The sequence below is a fragment of the Oncorhynchus tshawytscha genome, linkage group LG23, assembly GCF_018296145.1.
Source record: "Oncorhynchus tshawytscha isolate Ot180627B linkage group LG23, Otsh_v2.0, whole genome shotgun sequence".
NCBI lineage: Eukaryota > Metazoa > Chordata > Actinopteri > Salmoniformes > Salmonidae > Oncorhynchus > Oncorhynchus tshawytscha.
Genome location: NC_056451.1, coordinates 1,059,953 through 1,076,833, shown reverse-complemented (window position 1 = coordinate 1,076,833; position 16,881 = coordinate 1,059,953). Strand labels below are relative to the sequence as shown.

General features: G+C 44.8%; 1 protein-coding gene across 8 annotated transcripts in view; it reads left to right on the top strand.

The window, feature by feature from the left end:
• LOC112223182 (AT-rich interactive domain-containing protein 1A) overlaps positions 1-16,881 on the top strand; it is a 33,214-nt gene that overhangs the window by 4,981 nt on the left and 11,352 nt on the right. The window contains exons 1-9 of one of the 8 annotated variants that reach the window (XM_024386217.1): positions 6,286-7,090; positions 10,937-10,988; positions 11,175-11,393; positions 11,540-12,163; positions 12,370-12,504; positions 13,198-13,438; positions 13,780-13,869; positions 14,190-14,363; positions 14,962-15,280. In XM_024386217.1, the coding sequence (XP_024241985.1) occupies positions 10,938-10,988; positions 11,175-11,393; positions 11,540-12,163; positions 12,370-12,504; positions 13,198-13,438; positions 13,780-13,869; positions 14,190-14,363; positions 14,962-15,280 (1,853 nt within the window). In that variant the 5' untranslated portion in view covers positions 6,286-7,090; position 10,937. Of the gene's footprint in view, positions 1-2,630; positions 4,412-6,285; positions 7,091-10,797; positions 10,989-11,174; positions 11,394-11,539; positions 12,164-12,369; positions 12,505-13,197; positions 13,439-13,779; positions 13,870-14,189; positions 14,364-14,961; positions 15,281-16,881 lie in introns of those variants that run through there. The other 7 variants (XM_024386215.2, XM_024386216.2, XM_024386213.2 and 4 more) reach the window with 7 other exon arrangements.

Here is a 16,881-nt window from a genome sequence, read left to right as displayed (position 1 = left end):
TGGGTGGGTGTGTTTACTTGTCAATAACAGCTGGTGTGTGATGTCTAATATTAAAGAAGTCTCAAGGTATTGCTCGCCTGAGGTAGAGTACCTTATGATATGCTGTAGACCACACTATCTACCAAGACAGTTCTTATCTATATTATTCGTAGCTGTCTATTTACCACCACAGAATGAAGCTGGCACTAAGACCGCACTGAACCAACTCCATAAGGCCATAAGCAATGAAGAAAATGTACACCCAGAAGCGGCACTCCTAGTGGCCGGGGACTTTAATGCAGGCCAACTTAAATCGGTTTTACCAAATATTTACCAGCATGTCACATGTGCAAACAGAGGGAAAAAAATCTTAGACCACCTTTACTCCACACACAAAGATGCATACAAAGCTCTCCCCCGCCCTCTATTTGGCAAATATGACCATAATTATATCCTCCTGATTCCTGCTTACAAACAAAAACTAAAGCAGGAAGTACCAATGACTCGCTCAATACGGAAGTGGTCAGATAACACGGATGCTTACACTACAGGACTGTTTTGCTAGCACAGACTGGAATATGTTTCCCGGGATTCATCCAATGGCATTGAAGAGTACACCACCTCAGTCATCTGCTTCATCAATAAGTACATCGACGAAGTCGTCCCCACAGTGACTTTACATACATATCCCAACCAGAAGCCATGGATTACAGGCAACATCCGCATTGATCTAAAGGCTAGAGCTGCCGCTTTCAAGAAGCGGGAGACTAATCCGGATGCTTATAAGAAGTCCAGCTATACCCTCAGACAAACCATCAAACAAGCTAGGCATCAATACAGGATTGAGATTGTATCTACTACACCGGCTCTGACTCTCGTCGGATGTGGCAGGGCTTGAAAACTATTACAGACTACAAAGGGAAACCCAGACGCGAGCTGCCCAGTGACAGCGAGCCTACCAGCCATAAATGCCTTTTATGCTCACTTCAAGGCAAGCAACACTGAAGTATGCATGAGAGCACCAGCTGTTCTGGATGACTGTGATAACGCTCTCAGTAGCCAATGTGAACAAGACCTTTACCTTTAAACAGGTCAACATTCACAAAGCCGCTGGGCCAGATGGATTACCAGGACGTGTACCCAAAGCATGTGCGGACCAACTGACAAGTGTCTTCACTGACATTTTAATCCTCTCCCTGACAGAGTCTGTAATACCTACATGTTTCAAGCAGACCACCATAGTCCCTGTGCCAAGGAAGTGAAGGTAACCTGCCTAAATGATTACCGCCCGTAGCACTCACATCTGTAGCCATGAAATGCTTTGAAAGGCTGGTCTTGGCTCACATCAACAGCATCCTCCCGGACACCCTAGACCCACTCCAATTTGCATACCTCCCCAACAGATCCACAGATGACGCAATCGCACTCCACAATACCCTTTTCCACCTGGACAAAAGGAACACCTATGTGAGAATGCTGTTCATTGACTACAGCTCAGTGTAGTGGAGCAGGTTGAGAGTTTCAAGTTCCTTGGTGTCCACATCACCATCAAACTATCATGGTCCAAACATACCAAGACAGTCGTGAAGAGGGCATGACAAAACCTTTTCCCCCTCAGGAGACTGAAAAGATTTGGCATGGGTCCCCAGATCCTCAAAAGGTTCTACAGCTGCACCATTGAGAGCATACTGAACAGTTGCATCACCGCCTGCTATGGCAACTGCTCTGCATCTGACCGTAAGGCGCTACAGAGGGTACTGCGTATGGCCCAGTACACCACTGGAGCCAAACTTCCTGCCATCCAGGACCTATATAATAGGCGGTGTCAGAGAAAAGCCCATAAAATTGTCAGAGACCCAAGTCACCCAAGAGTTATAGACTCTTTTCTCTGCTACCACACGACAAGCGGTACCGGAGCGCCAAGTCTCGGACCAAAAGGCTCCTCAACAGCTTTTACCCCCAAGCCATAAGACTGCTGAACAAGTAATAAAATCGCCATCGGACTATTTACACCCCGAATAGGTGCAGCGACATGTGTTGTTTTACAGGATCAGCCATAGTAGTACGCCAACCCTGGAGCAAATTAGGGTTAAGTGCCTTGCTCAAGGGATTTTGTTAATTTTAGAATACTGGGCAAAGTACCATCATTCATGAAGTGTGTTGTTGTTGTCAATGTTTATACATGTGATTGTGCCTCCTGACTGCCACTTACTGCCTTTTTCATTAGCTCTCCCTTTACAACTGTGTGTGTGTGTGTGTGTGTGTGTGTGTGTGTGTGTGTGTGTGTGTACATGGGGGGACTGTAGATTAACCTCACATTGATCAGAATATGGCTTAAATGCAACAACCCGATTCACCCCCCACCCCTCAAGGAATTTTGATACACTTAAAGAACAAGATGCAAAATGCTAATTTAAAAAATGAATAACTCTTGTTGTGAGTGGGATTCCCCACCTCAGGGCAAGGTCAGGGTTGGCCAGCGTAGTTCAATGTTGGCGGCTGAGAAAGCTGTGTTCACTGCCCATCCCCCACACTCACAAGAGGAGTGTTTCTGCTTGCGCGGCTGCCGTTAGGCGAGAGAGAGACGGACAGACAGAGAGAGAGAGAGGGGGTGGGTAGGGAGAGGGCGTGGAATTAGTAAGAGGGTGCATTAGTCTCGTTCAGGCAAGGTTTTCCCTCTAAAATTCCGAGCTAATATTAATTTTAGGCTCAACTGAATTTTGATATTTAGAACATGCTAACATGACCAGATTGTAGCTGATTTGTTTGACTATCTTATTCATTGTTTTCACATCCTCATTCATTCTTGCAACCTCATCCCAAAGTATGCGCTCCGTAGTTCGCACACGATGACACATCGACACTGGTGAAATGCTACCCCCTCAGTCCTTGCCCAGAGCAGGAGTCTTTCAACCAAACGATATTCCTTGAACGTGGATACATCATAATGAAACAATGTATTTAATAGTAATTATTATTCAGACTTCCAAATCATGAAACATAATCACTCAATCATCAGGTGCCTGCTTGGCCTGTCGCATGTTGAATTGTTCAAAAACTGTCGATAGAATTGAACAAAGAAATTATGCATGTTTTGAGAATAGTTACATTTAAAACCCAAACATTACTTTACAAATGCAACCACTCTTGTGCCCGTATGCAATGTAAAAATGAACGAATCCACTCCGTGTTCCCACTGAGCGCCAATCCGTACTTTACTTCTGCCTGTACGGCTCAGTAAAATGGCTGTATCTCGCGGAGCCTCGTGCTGGTTCGCTCCGTTCCTTGCGTCTACTCTCGCTCAGTAATAGAACCCCCAGAATATATGTCTGTTTATGCATCCTTGAGGTTTATTATTACGTGTCCAATTATTTCACATCGGAATCAGGAGACAACCGGATTCAGTCCGGTGAAAGGGGTGGGAATGAATCGGGACAAGGATAAATGGTTATAAACAATTATTTATATTCAATGCTAGCGTTTGATTGTGACTGACTCGCCGAGAGAGGGGGGTATTATGGCCGCTCAGGTCGCCAGCGCCGCCACTCTCAACACAAGCCCGCCTTCCGAACTAAAGAAGCCGGATCGAGACCCAAATGAGGATTCTATACTGGGGGAAAAGCAGCAGGAAAACAAGCAGTCGGGATTAGAGCGCGGATCTCCGGGCCGGGGGGATCTGCAGGACGGGGCCGATGTTGGAAATGCAGGGGGAGGAGGGGAACCTGAGATGAAGAACGGGAACGGGAACCCGTCCAGGACTATTAATAATCAGAATGATTCCATCGGATCCGAGGGGAATAACCATCCCGGGATGGTACACCACCATGGGTCCGGTTTTCCTCCACCTTCTTATGGATACAGTCAACACTACGGCCGGGCCCCTTTTCATCAACATGGCGGACAACAAAGCCCTGGCATGGCAGCTGCTGCAGGTCCAGCCGTGCAGTCGAGCAATATGATGGACCCATATCAACCCAATTCGCACGACCATGGCTTTTCTAACCACCAGTTTAACAATTACAATCCATTCCCGAACAGAACTCCCTATTCTGGCCAAGGATACGGCATGAACCCCTCGCGTAATACCCAGGCTCCGGCTGCTGGGGGACAGCCAGCTAACGTTAAGCAGCAACCAGCAGGAGGACCCACAGCAATGGCTGCATCTTACAACAATCAGAGATATAATATGGGGAATCCACAGCCAACATCTACCCCAACCCTCAACCAGCTCCTAACCTCTCCGAGCTCCACGCGGGTATATCCAAATTACCCATCTAGTGAATATAGTAATCAGGAAGGAGCTAGTAAGGGACCAACAGACACGGGCAGTAGCGGTCAGTATGGAGGGGGGAATCCGGGTTGGCAACAAAGGACCCATCATCCGCCGCCTATGAGCCCTGGAAGTACAGGGCAACCCCTAGGTAGAAGCCAGGTAAAGGCCCATGTTCTAACGAATCTTTTTTACTGTACATTTGGTGTAATCTTATGTATGTAATTCACAACGTAACAGGCCAGCCATTGTTGCAAGCCAGTTCGCTTGCAAAGACACTCTAAAATGGCTGCCTCTCGTTTTTCCAACACCATCTCATTAAACAGTATTTATTTAGTTGGTATGAATTCTATCACTTTCAGGCAACTCTTCTTCGGCAATCCTCCTTATGAGATTGAACTTCGAACGTTGAGAGAATGGAGGCCCGAATCTTGAAAGAGGTGAAAAAGCTCTAAAGGCCTATATTCATTACTCAGACTTGTTTCTCGGCAGGACGGTATATAACGTAATTAAACAGTTATTCCTTAATAGTGTATTTCTTATCGTTTGCACTGCTAACGTCAGTCGTTTTGGAATACAGTTTAATGTTTATGAATAGACTACATTTTTATGTCCACAAGTCTGTTTTGATCATTATGGAAATTGTGAAGTCAATGCACAGCATTAGCAAGCCCAGAACACAGATTTAGCCTAGACTCAAGTGTACACGTGTGTTTGAAAGTGATTTTAAGTGGACCGTACGAGTAACTAAATTATGTAAAATGTTACATTTTAATCAACACACACTGGCCTATTTATGAGTGTCATTTGGCGCCTCTGTTGTCAGGAACTGCTTCCACCACTGCATTCTGCTTGTAAACATTGGCCTAGTGATTTGAGTGACTGACTGCAGGTTACTTTGCTCTGGGTTTTGAATTGTGGAGGTAAAAATCCTGCTGTCAAACCCAGTAGACAGTTGGTCTTGGTTTGACATGCTAGCTGAGATCTGATTGGCTCCTCATCCTGTGCTCTTGGCCATTTATAATTGCATATGCTGTAAAGCAACAAAAAAAATCCTGATAAGTGCACTCCTCCACACTGCACAAATCCATGAGTGCTCATACTTAATGCATTTTTGACAATTTCTCTAAATTACTACTTTGCAATCATCTGTTTCCCACACGTATGACACGCCTGTTTGCACTATTCCACCTGCATTCTATAATGAGAGATGATCAGAGTTTGGCCCATTGATCAAGTTAATTACATTTAACTTTTGTCAATCCAGTTTGATATTGTGTGCCATTTTCTGTGCCACTGTTTTAATTTTAATTTTACATGCTATAGCCTAACCCATACCTGTTGAATTTCTAGATTCATAAACAAAACTGCAACCGTGACCAACATGGCAAATAGAAGAGTTTATGGAACTTTGTAGCCTTCACGTATAAGTTCCTAACCGTATTTGCACCATCCTATAAAGAAAGGCAGATGAAAATGGCTATAGTATCTTGACCCTCATTGTTAAGCATCCACTATCTCCTCTCATTTTGGATCAAAGTAAAGTGACAAGGTAAATCACTCAAGTTAATAATGTATTATTACAGTCCTTTTAAATAGTTTTTGTATCTGCACCATGCATTTATGAGCTACAAATTTGAAACAAAGGAATTTTTCTTAGTGGTTCAGATGTGTACACTAGATGCCAGATGATGAGCAATACATCATAAACATTTAAACATTTAACACAACAATTTGAAGGATCAAAGACTGTGTGGGTGTGATATGAATGAAATAAAGACATTGCTAAAATAACATTATTTGACAAGGTCAGGTTCGCAGACCATTTTGACAGGATTTTTCACATTTGGTAGCAACTGAATTTGATCCACTGTAGTCCTCAACTCGGTCCTGGGGCATCCCTCGGTGCACGTTTTGTTTTTTGCTCTTTTACTATACAGCAGATATCAAATACTAAGCTTGATGGTGAGTTGGTTATTTGGATCAGCTGTGTAGTGCTAGGGCAAAAACCAAAACGTGCACCGGGGGGGGGGGCTAGGACCAATTTTTGGGAACCCTTATGTAGGCTACAACAAGAACCCAATCTGGCACAATCATATTTGGGCGTGACCACTTTATATATCATAGAAAGCTGAGGTCGTCAGAGCAGATTTATCTATGCATGAATATCGCCCAGACCTAACCAACTGTCATGAAATGTGTGTATATATATGTATATATATGTATATGTATACATGCTTCGAAACTATAGTGTGGCCAATCTGATGGATGCCCAGTTGTCTTTGGTTACATGCCATAACTCACTAGCATATTAAAGCAGTAATACTCATTCACCTTTACTTCTACCTGACAATGTTTTGGTCATCAATAGGATCTTTGTTAGGTTGGTAATGGTAATGCATGCCAATGTTAACATGTTAGGGAGACATCATCCACTATGTCCCATTTGATGGGTTTATCTATCAATGACATTCCTGTGTTGACACTGCATAGTGAGGTGAACATGAGCCGTGTGTGTGGCATGAGTAGCTGCTGTATCTCATGTGCCACTCTGTCTCTGTGTGACTAAGAATTCCTTCTAACCCCCTTGGCCAATCACAGAGACCGTCCAGCCGCCTCTCCCCCGCCTAGGGAGTCTCCACTCTGTCTTATGCAGATTAGCCATGTGCTGCTTTTATTTATTTCAATTAATTATCTGGAAGCTGGGAAATGTCAAGAAACGCTTTTTGCCCTCCATTTCTAAAGGCCTTTGTTTAGCAGTGACGTGCCAGAGCTGTCTCAGAGCAGTGTGCATTGACAAGGATACAGATAAAGAATCCAAGCCCATAAGAATCGACTGTGGTAAATTAATGCTTATATTTTAATTAGCTTGTGCATTTGTTGTTATTAATGTTGTTATCGACATGGAATCTTTTGATGACCCTTGATTAGGTTGTTTTGAGTTGAACAAGTTAAACGGATAGGCCTAAGGTTAGCGATTTACAGAGTGAAATTATAATGTTGAGGAGATGGAGGCCTAGAGATTTAAGAACTTTCTCCATTGAGACGATACATGACTCATAGTTGTGTTCGCATCATAACAGAGAACAGTGAGTAGGCTACTTCTCCCTCCATTTATGATGTCATTCATTCAGAGCCAGAATTGCCCCCCCCCCCAAAATGGGAAACCGGCTTGGCCTCGAGCCAAACAGAAGCACAGCTAAGGATGTTTTTATTTAAGATTGGGCAGACTGCCCTCCATTTGAGATTATTTTATATATATATATATATATATATAAAATAAAGTATTTAGTCAGTCACCAATTGTGCAAGTTCTCCCACTTAAAAAGATGAGGCCTGTAATTTTCATCATAGGTACACTTCAACTATGACAGAGAAAATGAGGGGGGAAAAATCCAGAAAATCGCATTGTAGGATTTTTAATTAATTAATTTGCAAATTATGGTGGAAAATAAGTATTTGGTCACCTACAAACAAGCAAGATTTCTGGCTCTCATAGACCTGTAACTTCGTCTTTAAGAGGCTCCTCTGTCCTCCACTCGTTACCAGTATTAATGGCACCTGTTTGAACTTGTTATCAGTATAAAAGACACCTGTCCACAACCTCAAACAGTCACACTCCAAACTCCACTATGGCCAAGACCAAAGAGCTGTCAAAGGACACCAGAAACAAAATTGTAGACCTGCATCAGGCTGGGAAGACTGAATCTGCAATAGGTAAGCAGCTTGGTTTGAAGAAATCAACTGTGGGAGCAATTATTAGGAAATGGAAGACATACAAGACCACTGATAATCTCCCTCGATCTGGGGCTCCACGCAAGATCTCACCCCGTGGGGTCAAAATGATCACAAGAACGGTGAGCAAAAATCCCAGAACCACACGGGGGGACCTAGTGAATGACCTGCAGAGAGCTGGGACCAAAGTAACAAAGCCTACCATCAGGAACGCACTACGCCGCCAGGGACTCAAATCCTGCAGTGCCAGACGTGTCCCCTGCTTAAGCCAGTACATGTCCAGGCCCGTCTGAAGTTTGCTAGAGAGCATTTGGATGATCCAGAAGAAGATTGGGAGAATGTCATATGGTCAGATGAAACCAAAATATAACTTTTTGGTGAAAACTCATCTCGGTGTGTTTGGAGGACAAAGAATGCTGAGTTGCATCCAAAGAACATCATACCTACTGTGAAGCATGGGGGTGGAAACATCATGCTTTGGGGCTGTTTTTCTGCAAAGGGACCAGGATGACTGATCCGTGTAAAGGAAAGAATGAATGGGGCCATGTATCATGAGATTTTGAGTGAAAACCTCCTTCCATCAGCAAGGGCATTGAAGATGAAACGTGGCTGGGTCTTTCAGCATGACAAGGATCCCAAACACACCGCCCGGGCAACGAAGGAGTGGCTTCATAAGAAGCATTTCAAGGGAGGGAGTTGAAAGTCTGTGTTGCCCAGCAACAGCCCCAAAACATCACTGCTCTAGAGGAGATCTGCATGGAGGAATGGGCCAAAATACCAGCAACAGTGTGTGAAAACCTTGTGAAGACTTACAGAAAACGTTTGACCTCTGTCATTGCCAACAAAGGGTATATAACAAAGTATTGAGAAACTTTTGTTATTGACTAAATACTTATTTTCCACCATAATTTTTCAAATAAATTCATTAAAATTCCTACAATGTGATTTTCAGGATTTTTTTTCTCATTTTGTCTGTCATAGTTGAAGTGTACCTATGATGAAAATTTCAGGCCTCGTCTTTTTAAGTGGGGGAACTTGCACAATTGGTGGCTGACTAAATACTTTTTTGCACCACTGTGTGTGTGTATATATATATATATATATATATATGCATACATACATACAGTTGAAGTCGGAAGTTTACATACACCATAGCCAAATACATTTATACTCAGTTTTTCACAATTTGTGACATTTAATTCTAGTAAATTTTATGTCTTAGGTCAGTTAGGATCACCACTTTATTTTAAGAATGTGAAATGTCAGAATAACAGTAGACAGAATTATTTATTTCAGCTTTTATTTCTTTCATCACATTCTCAGTGGGTCAGAGGTTTACATACACTCAATTAGTATTTGGTAGTATTGCCTTTAAATTGTTTAACTTGGGTCAAATGTTTCGGGTAGCCTTCCACAAGCTTCCCACAATAGGTTGGGTGAATTTTGGCCCATTCCTCCTGACAAAGCTGGTGTAACTTAGTCAGGTTTGTAGGCTTCCTTGCTCGCACACGCTTTTTCATTTCTGCCCACAAATTTTCTATGGGATTGAGGTCAGGGCTTTGTGATGGCCACTCCAATACCTTGACTTTGTTGTCCTTAAGCCATTTTTCCACAACTTTGGAAGTATGCTTGGGGTCATTGTCCATTTGGAAGACACATTTGCGACCAAGCTTTAACTTTAGCTTTAACTTTAAGACTGTCTTGAGATGTTGCTTCAATATATCCCTCGTGATGCCATCTAGTGCACCAGTCCCTCCTGCAGCAAAGCACCCCCACAACAGGATGCTGCCACCCCTGTGCTTTACATTTGGGATGGTGTTCTTCAGATTGCAAGCCTCCCCGTTTTTCCTCCAAACATAACAATGGTAGTTATGGCCAAACAGTTCCATTTTTGTTTCATCAGACCGGAGGACATTTCTCCAAAAAGTATGATCTTTGTCCCCATGTGCAGTTGCAAACCCGTAGTCTGGCTTTTTTTATGGCGGTTTTGGAGCAGTGGCTTCTTCCATGCTGAGCGGCCTTTCAAGGTTATGTCGATATAGGACTCCTTTTACTGTGGATATAGATACTCTTGTACCGTTTTTTTCCAGCATCTTCACGAGGTCCTTTGCTATTGTTCTGGGATTGATTTGGACTTTTCGCACAAGTACGTTCATCTCTAGGAGACAGAACGTGTCTCCTTCCTGAGCGGTATGACGGCTGCGTGATCCCATAGTGTTTATACTTGCATACTATTGTTTGTACAGATGAACGTAGAACCTTCAGGTGTTTGGAAATTGCTCCCAAGGATGCACCAGACTTGTGGAGGTCAACAATTTTTTTTCCTGAGGTCTTGGCTGATTTCTTTTGGTTTTCCGATGTCAAGCAAAGAGGCACTGAGTTTGAAGGTAGGCCTTGAAATACATCCAAAGGTACACCTCCAATTGATACAAATTATGTCAATTAGCCTATCAGAAGCTTCTAAGGCCATGACATCATTTCTGGAATTTTCCACACAGTTTAAAGGCATAGTCAACTTAGTATATGTAAACTTCTGACCCACTGGAATTTTGATACAGTGAGTTATAAGTTAAATAATCTGTCTGTAAACAATTGTTGAAAAATGACTTGTCATGCACAAAGTAGATGTCCTAACTGACTTGCCAAAACTATAGTTTAACACAAAATTTGTGGAGTGGTTGATAAACAAGTTTTAATGACTCCAAGCTAAGTGCATGTAAACTTCTGACTTCAACTATATATATATATATATATATATATATATATCTATATCTATATAGCTCTGAATTGGCCATATATATATATTGCTCCGTAACTATGGCACAAAAAAGGTTAATGATCGTGGGAAAAATGTAACAAATAAAACTCCCCTCGTTCCCTTGGCTCTTGTAATGCTTTCACGTGTTCTGTTGACTTGCCTTCTGTCATATTTTCTGTTTTTGTACCTATCAGGATGGGAAAATGCATCCCTATAGCTCTTGCTGTGTTGGGAAACTTGAAATGTGTGAGTTGGCTTGCATGAGAGACCCCTGCTAGATAATTAAAGTGCCTATAAACTATACTGTAGTCATCTGCCCGTATCCAAGTCTTTTGTGATCTATGGTACATCCTGTCACCCGCACCTGTCATAATTTTTTATAGTGTTCATGTTATGAAGTGTTGTTCATGTATTTGATCTTCTGCTCCACAGCCCCCAGGTGCAATGGATCCGATGGCTAAAATGAGAGGCCAGCCGTATGTTGGGGGCAGTCCATACTCCCAACAGCCTGGGCAGGGGCCTCCCCCAGGAGCCCAGCAGGGTCATGCATACCCGGGCCAAGGCTACGGTCCACTTAGCTCCCAGAGATACCCGGTGGCCATTCAGGGCCGCACCCCTGGGGCTATGGGAGGCATGCATTATGGGCAGCAGGTCAGTGGTGTCATCAAGCTGACTTAATCCTACATTCTCTCACACTGAAATCAGCCCTCCTTCTCTTCACACACAACTATATGGCTTGCTTATCATATGCCTACCCATTTGTTTGATTTCTAACTTTGGTATGTATTTGTGTGTAGATGCAATCTTATGGACAGCAGGGACCAGGAGGCTATGGGCCTCCGGGCCAAGGGCCCTACTACAGCCAACAGGGCCAGGCTTCACACCCAGGCCAGCAGCAAGGGCCCTACCCCCAGGCACCTCCAGGACAGCAGGGTGGTCAAACACCCTACCCTCAGCAGCCCCACCCTTCCCAGACGTCATCCTCCCATGCCCAGGGTGGGCCACCCTATCCGCAGCCCCATATGCCCCCCCAGTCCCAGGGCCCGCAGCCAGGTCCATCCCAAGGGCCCCCACAGTCTCAACCTCCCTACTCCCAGGGCCCTGTCCAGGCTCAGACCCAGTCTGGTCAGCCTCCTTACCCCCAGCAGCAGGGGCCTCCCAGCCAGCCACCACAGCAGGCCAGCTCCCAGGTCCCAGCAGGGTCGCAGCCCCAGCTTAGCTATCCACCCACGCAGGGCCCACAGCAGATCTCCACACAGCAGCAGCAACCCCAGACACCCGCTCAACCCCCTCAGCAACCACCAGGTCACAGCCAGCAACCACAGGTCCAGCCTGCATCCTACTCCCAGAATCCTCCACAGCAACAACAGCAACAGTCACAGCAGTCACCTTACCAACGCTTCCCTCCTCCACCACAGCAGGTACAACTGAATTTGGTGTGTGTGTGCACGCACACAATTGATGTTTTATGATTGAGGTACCTTTGATATCGTCATTGAACGTGCAGTACCGGTTGCCATACTTGCTCAGCAGATGGAAGGCATTGGTATGGTCACTGTGTATTCTCATGTACGCATATGTGTATGTGAATGCTCTTCAATTCCGATTGTCTCGTTCTCTCCCTCAGGAGATATCCCAGGACTCATTTAGTTCCCAGTCTAGCGCCCCTCCCTCCAACCAGCCCAAAAGTGGCTCGGAGGACGTCAGCGTACAAGGCCGGCCGTCCAGCCTACCGGTGAGTCCTCACCCAACCGGTGCAAAGGTATACTATACGCCTATAAATCAAATTATTACATTGTTCTGAAATCATAATGCATTGAAACATGTTTGCGTGATTCCATTACCCATTTTAGTCTTAACATAGTCAAACTGGTGTGTGTGGTGTTGTGGTTAATTAATGCTACCCGTGTTTATTTTGTATGGCATTTGAGTGTGTGTCTGTAGATGTCATTGGGCATGCGTAGCGAACTTGCAGAAATGTTGTGTGGCAGTCTGGGAGATGAATATTAGTACATTTGAGCAGAGCTCGGGCCTGGATAAAGTGAGAGCGAAAGCGACGGTATAGATTGTATCAAATTTACATGGCAGGACTGCTCCGTGCTGAGTCGGCACACATCCATCGTAACCATGACAACCCCCTGCTCTAATATGCTCTCTCTTTTCCTCGACAAGATCAATAACCATAACTATGTGTGTCACATGTCTCCAAACCTAGTAGAAAGTGTGCTGCCATGCTTTCCAAGACTGAGGAGATTAAATTGTGCTTGCATCCTGTATGTGCTTCTGTTGTGCTAGTAGACAGAGCTACAGGAAGTGCATGGAGTCGTTATCAAGACGTCTCACTGCTAACTGTACAGTCAGCTAATGGCTGTCATGTCGATTCCATCAGGCCAGCGTTTTTCCACAGCGTCTCCTCACCATAGGCCCCGTTCTCTCCTGTCTTGTGTGTCTGCAGGATCTCTCAGGCTCCATCGATGACCTGCCCACGGGCACGGATGGCGCTCTGAGTCCTGGCGTGAGCACTTCAGGTGTGTCAAGCAGCCAGGGTGAGCAGAGCAACCTGGCCCAGTCGCCCTTCTCGCCCCACACCTCTCCCCATCTGCCAGGCATCCGAGGGCCCTCGCCGTCGCCCGCCGGCTCCCCTGCCAGTGCCACCACCTCCCGCACGGGACCCCTCTCACCCGCCACAATGCCAGGTGAAAACACGAGTGCGCACACATACATGGGTTTTTCTGACATGTAATAGGACACATGCAATTTGTTATACATATACACGATAACAACAAAATGACCATAGATTGAAACAGTGGAGCTACTGCAGTCAATAATCTTTTAAAACGATACAGTGCTTGGCTGCAGTAGGATACAAATCATTAAAATCCAGACAGAAAATATTTACACAAGAAGCAATCTATGGTCATTTTGTTGGATTAATTTAAGTGTCCCTTAACAATATTTAACTAAGTAGTGACATTTGTGGCCTTGTTCGTACTCAGACTTCTTATTTACATACTGAGACGACCCTTCTGTTGTTTAGGGACCCAGATGCCCCCTAGACCATCGAGTGTTCAGTCTGACGGGAGTCTGCACCCCGCCATGAGCCAGTCTCCCATGGCCCAGGACAGAGGTGAGTTCACCCTAACTGAGAATCCCCTCACACAGTACTACCCCGCTCTGCAGGGATCACTTACAGTGTTCTGTTTTAATGCAACTTTGGCTGCACTTTCTTTTATGGTACCTGGTACTTACCAGAAAATTGTGTGGTAACAATAGGTACTTTCTGGTACTTCAAATAATATTACATGTAATTGCCATTTTTACCATGTACGTTTTAAGTAAATACTGGCACATTTCTGTACCGAAGCCTTCTGATGTGTCTTATGAGAGATTTCCAGTGTTTTGTTGGAGGATTAACATCTTTCACCCTCTCTTCTCTGACCCTGCCAGGGTTCATGCAGAGAAACCCCCAGATGCCCCCCTACGGCTCACCACAGTCTGCCTCTCCCCTGTCACCCCGACAGTCCTCTGGAGGCCAGATGCACCCTGGGATGGGATCTTATCAGCAGCAGAACAACTCCATGGGGGGCTACGGACCTCAGGGTGGGCAGTATGGCCCACAAGGTGAGTTCTGTGGGTTACACTGTGCAACAAAGGAAAGGGGCTGGTGGCAAAATATCAACATTTGGTGCACTTGAAAAATAACAACTCAGTTGATATACCAAATAGACTTTTAATCATTTTGACTGCCAATGTATAAATGCTTCCCACTTAATTATCTCACCATCCTGTCAAGTTGCTTCTTGTTTGTTCCCCCAGCCAAATCCATGGAATATGTATTTTTGCCTCATAGGAATTCCCTCCTATCAGCTCATCCCTCCCTCTCCTAGCCTAGCACAGCTATTTTTAGCCATGGAGAACAGTCAGCTGACATAGCAGAGCCCCCCTGTCAGTAGAGCTGCCACTATGATGGCAGGCTCATAGCTCAGTGTGCACAAATCCACTGTCAGCTCGGTATAGTGCTTCAACAGACATTAGCATTAGCTTCAACAGACATTAGCAGTCATGTACACCTTTCACAATAGAACCCCAAGTTGATTAAAGATTTAGTTTGTTGTTTTGCGCATATAACTAGTCTTCCCACTGTCACCAGAGCAGTGTTTATTTTGTATATTTTAACATACATTTTTTACACACATTGTTTTTGTCCATTCTATTACAGGTTATCCCCGGCAACCTGGATACAACAACATGCCCAATGCCAACTACCCTGGCATGGGCAACCCCATGAACCCTGGCAACCCCATGTCTGGGCAAGGGGGGCTGCCATTTGCAGGCATCCCCCCTGGTAGAATGCCTCCGGGCCAGGTGGGAGTGCGTCCCTATGGCCCCAACATGGGGCCCAACATGCCACCCAACATGGGTAACATGCCACCTCAGGTGGGCTCAGGGATGTGCCCTCCCCCCGGCCTCAACCGGAAGGCCCAGGAGGCTGCAGCTGTAGTCATGCAACACGCTGCTACCAACTCCATACACAGCAGGTACACTATACTTTTTACTAAACCATATTACACATGTACAGTGCATTCGGAAAGTATTCAGAGCCCTTGACTTTTTCCACATTTTGTTACGTTACAGCCTTACAGGCTGACCAGACAGCTTGCTCGCGCGCATGTTGATTTTTTCCACCCACACTAGACGCGATCAGGACACGCAGGTTAAAATATCAAAATGATCCAACAATATTCATTTGGGGACAGGTCGAAAAGGATAAAAATTTGTCCTGGGATATAAACATTGGGTTGTTATTTTACCTGAAATGCACAAGGTCCTCTACTCCAACAATTAATCCACAGATAAAAGGGTAAAAACAAGTTTTTTTTTCTAGTAATCTCTCCTCCTTCAGGCTTCTTCTTTGGACTTTATATGGTGGTTGGCAACCAACTTTAAGGTGCATTACCATTACCAACTGGACTGGAGTGTGGACCTCAGTTCATCTTTCAATCACCCATGTGGTTATATGCTCCTATAAACCAATGAGGAGATGGGAGAGGCAGGACTTGCAGTGCGTCATAAATAGAACCAAGTTCTATTTTAGTGTCTGGCTATGCAGACATGTGCGAGCAGTCTGGATTCAATGATTGAATAACATGTATATGTATATTAATTTTGCAATGCTGGCGTGGTCAGCATGTTATTCTAAAATTGATTAAATTGTTGTTTTTTCCTAATCAAGCTACACAACCGAATAATGACAAAGCAAAAACAGTTTTTTTTTTAGAAATGTTTGATTATTTATTATAAATAAGAACTGAAATATCACATTTACATAAGTATTCAGACCCTCTACTCAGTACTTTGTTGAAGCACCTTCGGCAGCGATTACAGCCTCGAGCCTTCTTAGGTATGACGCTACAAGCTTGGCACACCTGTATTTGGGAAGTTTCTCCCATTCTTCTCTGCAGATCCTCTCAAGCTCTGTTGGTTGGATGGGGTGCATCGCTGCATAGCTATTTTTAGGTTTTGCCAGAGATATTCAATCGGGTTCAAGTCCGGGCTCTGGCTGAGCCACTCAAGGACATTCCGAGACTTGTGCCGAAGCCACTCCCGCATTGTCTTGGCTGTGTGCTTAGTCGTTGTCCTGTTGGAAGATAAAACCTTCGTCCCCAGTCTGAGGTCCTGAGCACTCTGGAGCAGGTTTTCATCAAGGATCTATCTGTACTTTGCTCTGTTCATCTTTCCCTCGATCCTGACTAGCCTCCCAGTCCCCGCCACTGAAAAACGTCCCCATAGCATGCTGCTGCCACCACCAGGTTTCCTCCCGACGTGGCGCTTGGCATTCAGGCCAAAGAGTTCAATCTTTGTTTCATATGGTCTGAGAATCATTTAGGTGCCTTCTGGCAAACTCCAAGCAGACTGTTTTGACTTTTACTAAGGAGTGTCTTCTGTCTGGCCACTGTACCAAAAATGCCTGATTGGTGGAGTTCTGCAGAGATGGTTGTCCTTCTGGAAGGTTCTCCCATCTTCAGAGGAACTCTGGAGCTCTATCAGAGTGACCATCGGGTTCTTGGTCACCTCCCTGACCAAGGCCGTTCTCCCTCGATTGTTCAGTTTGGCCGGGCTGCAAGCTTTAGGAATAGTC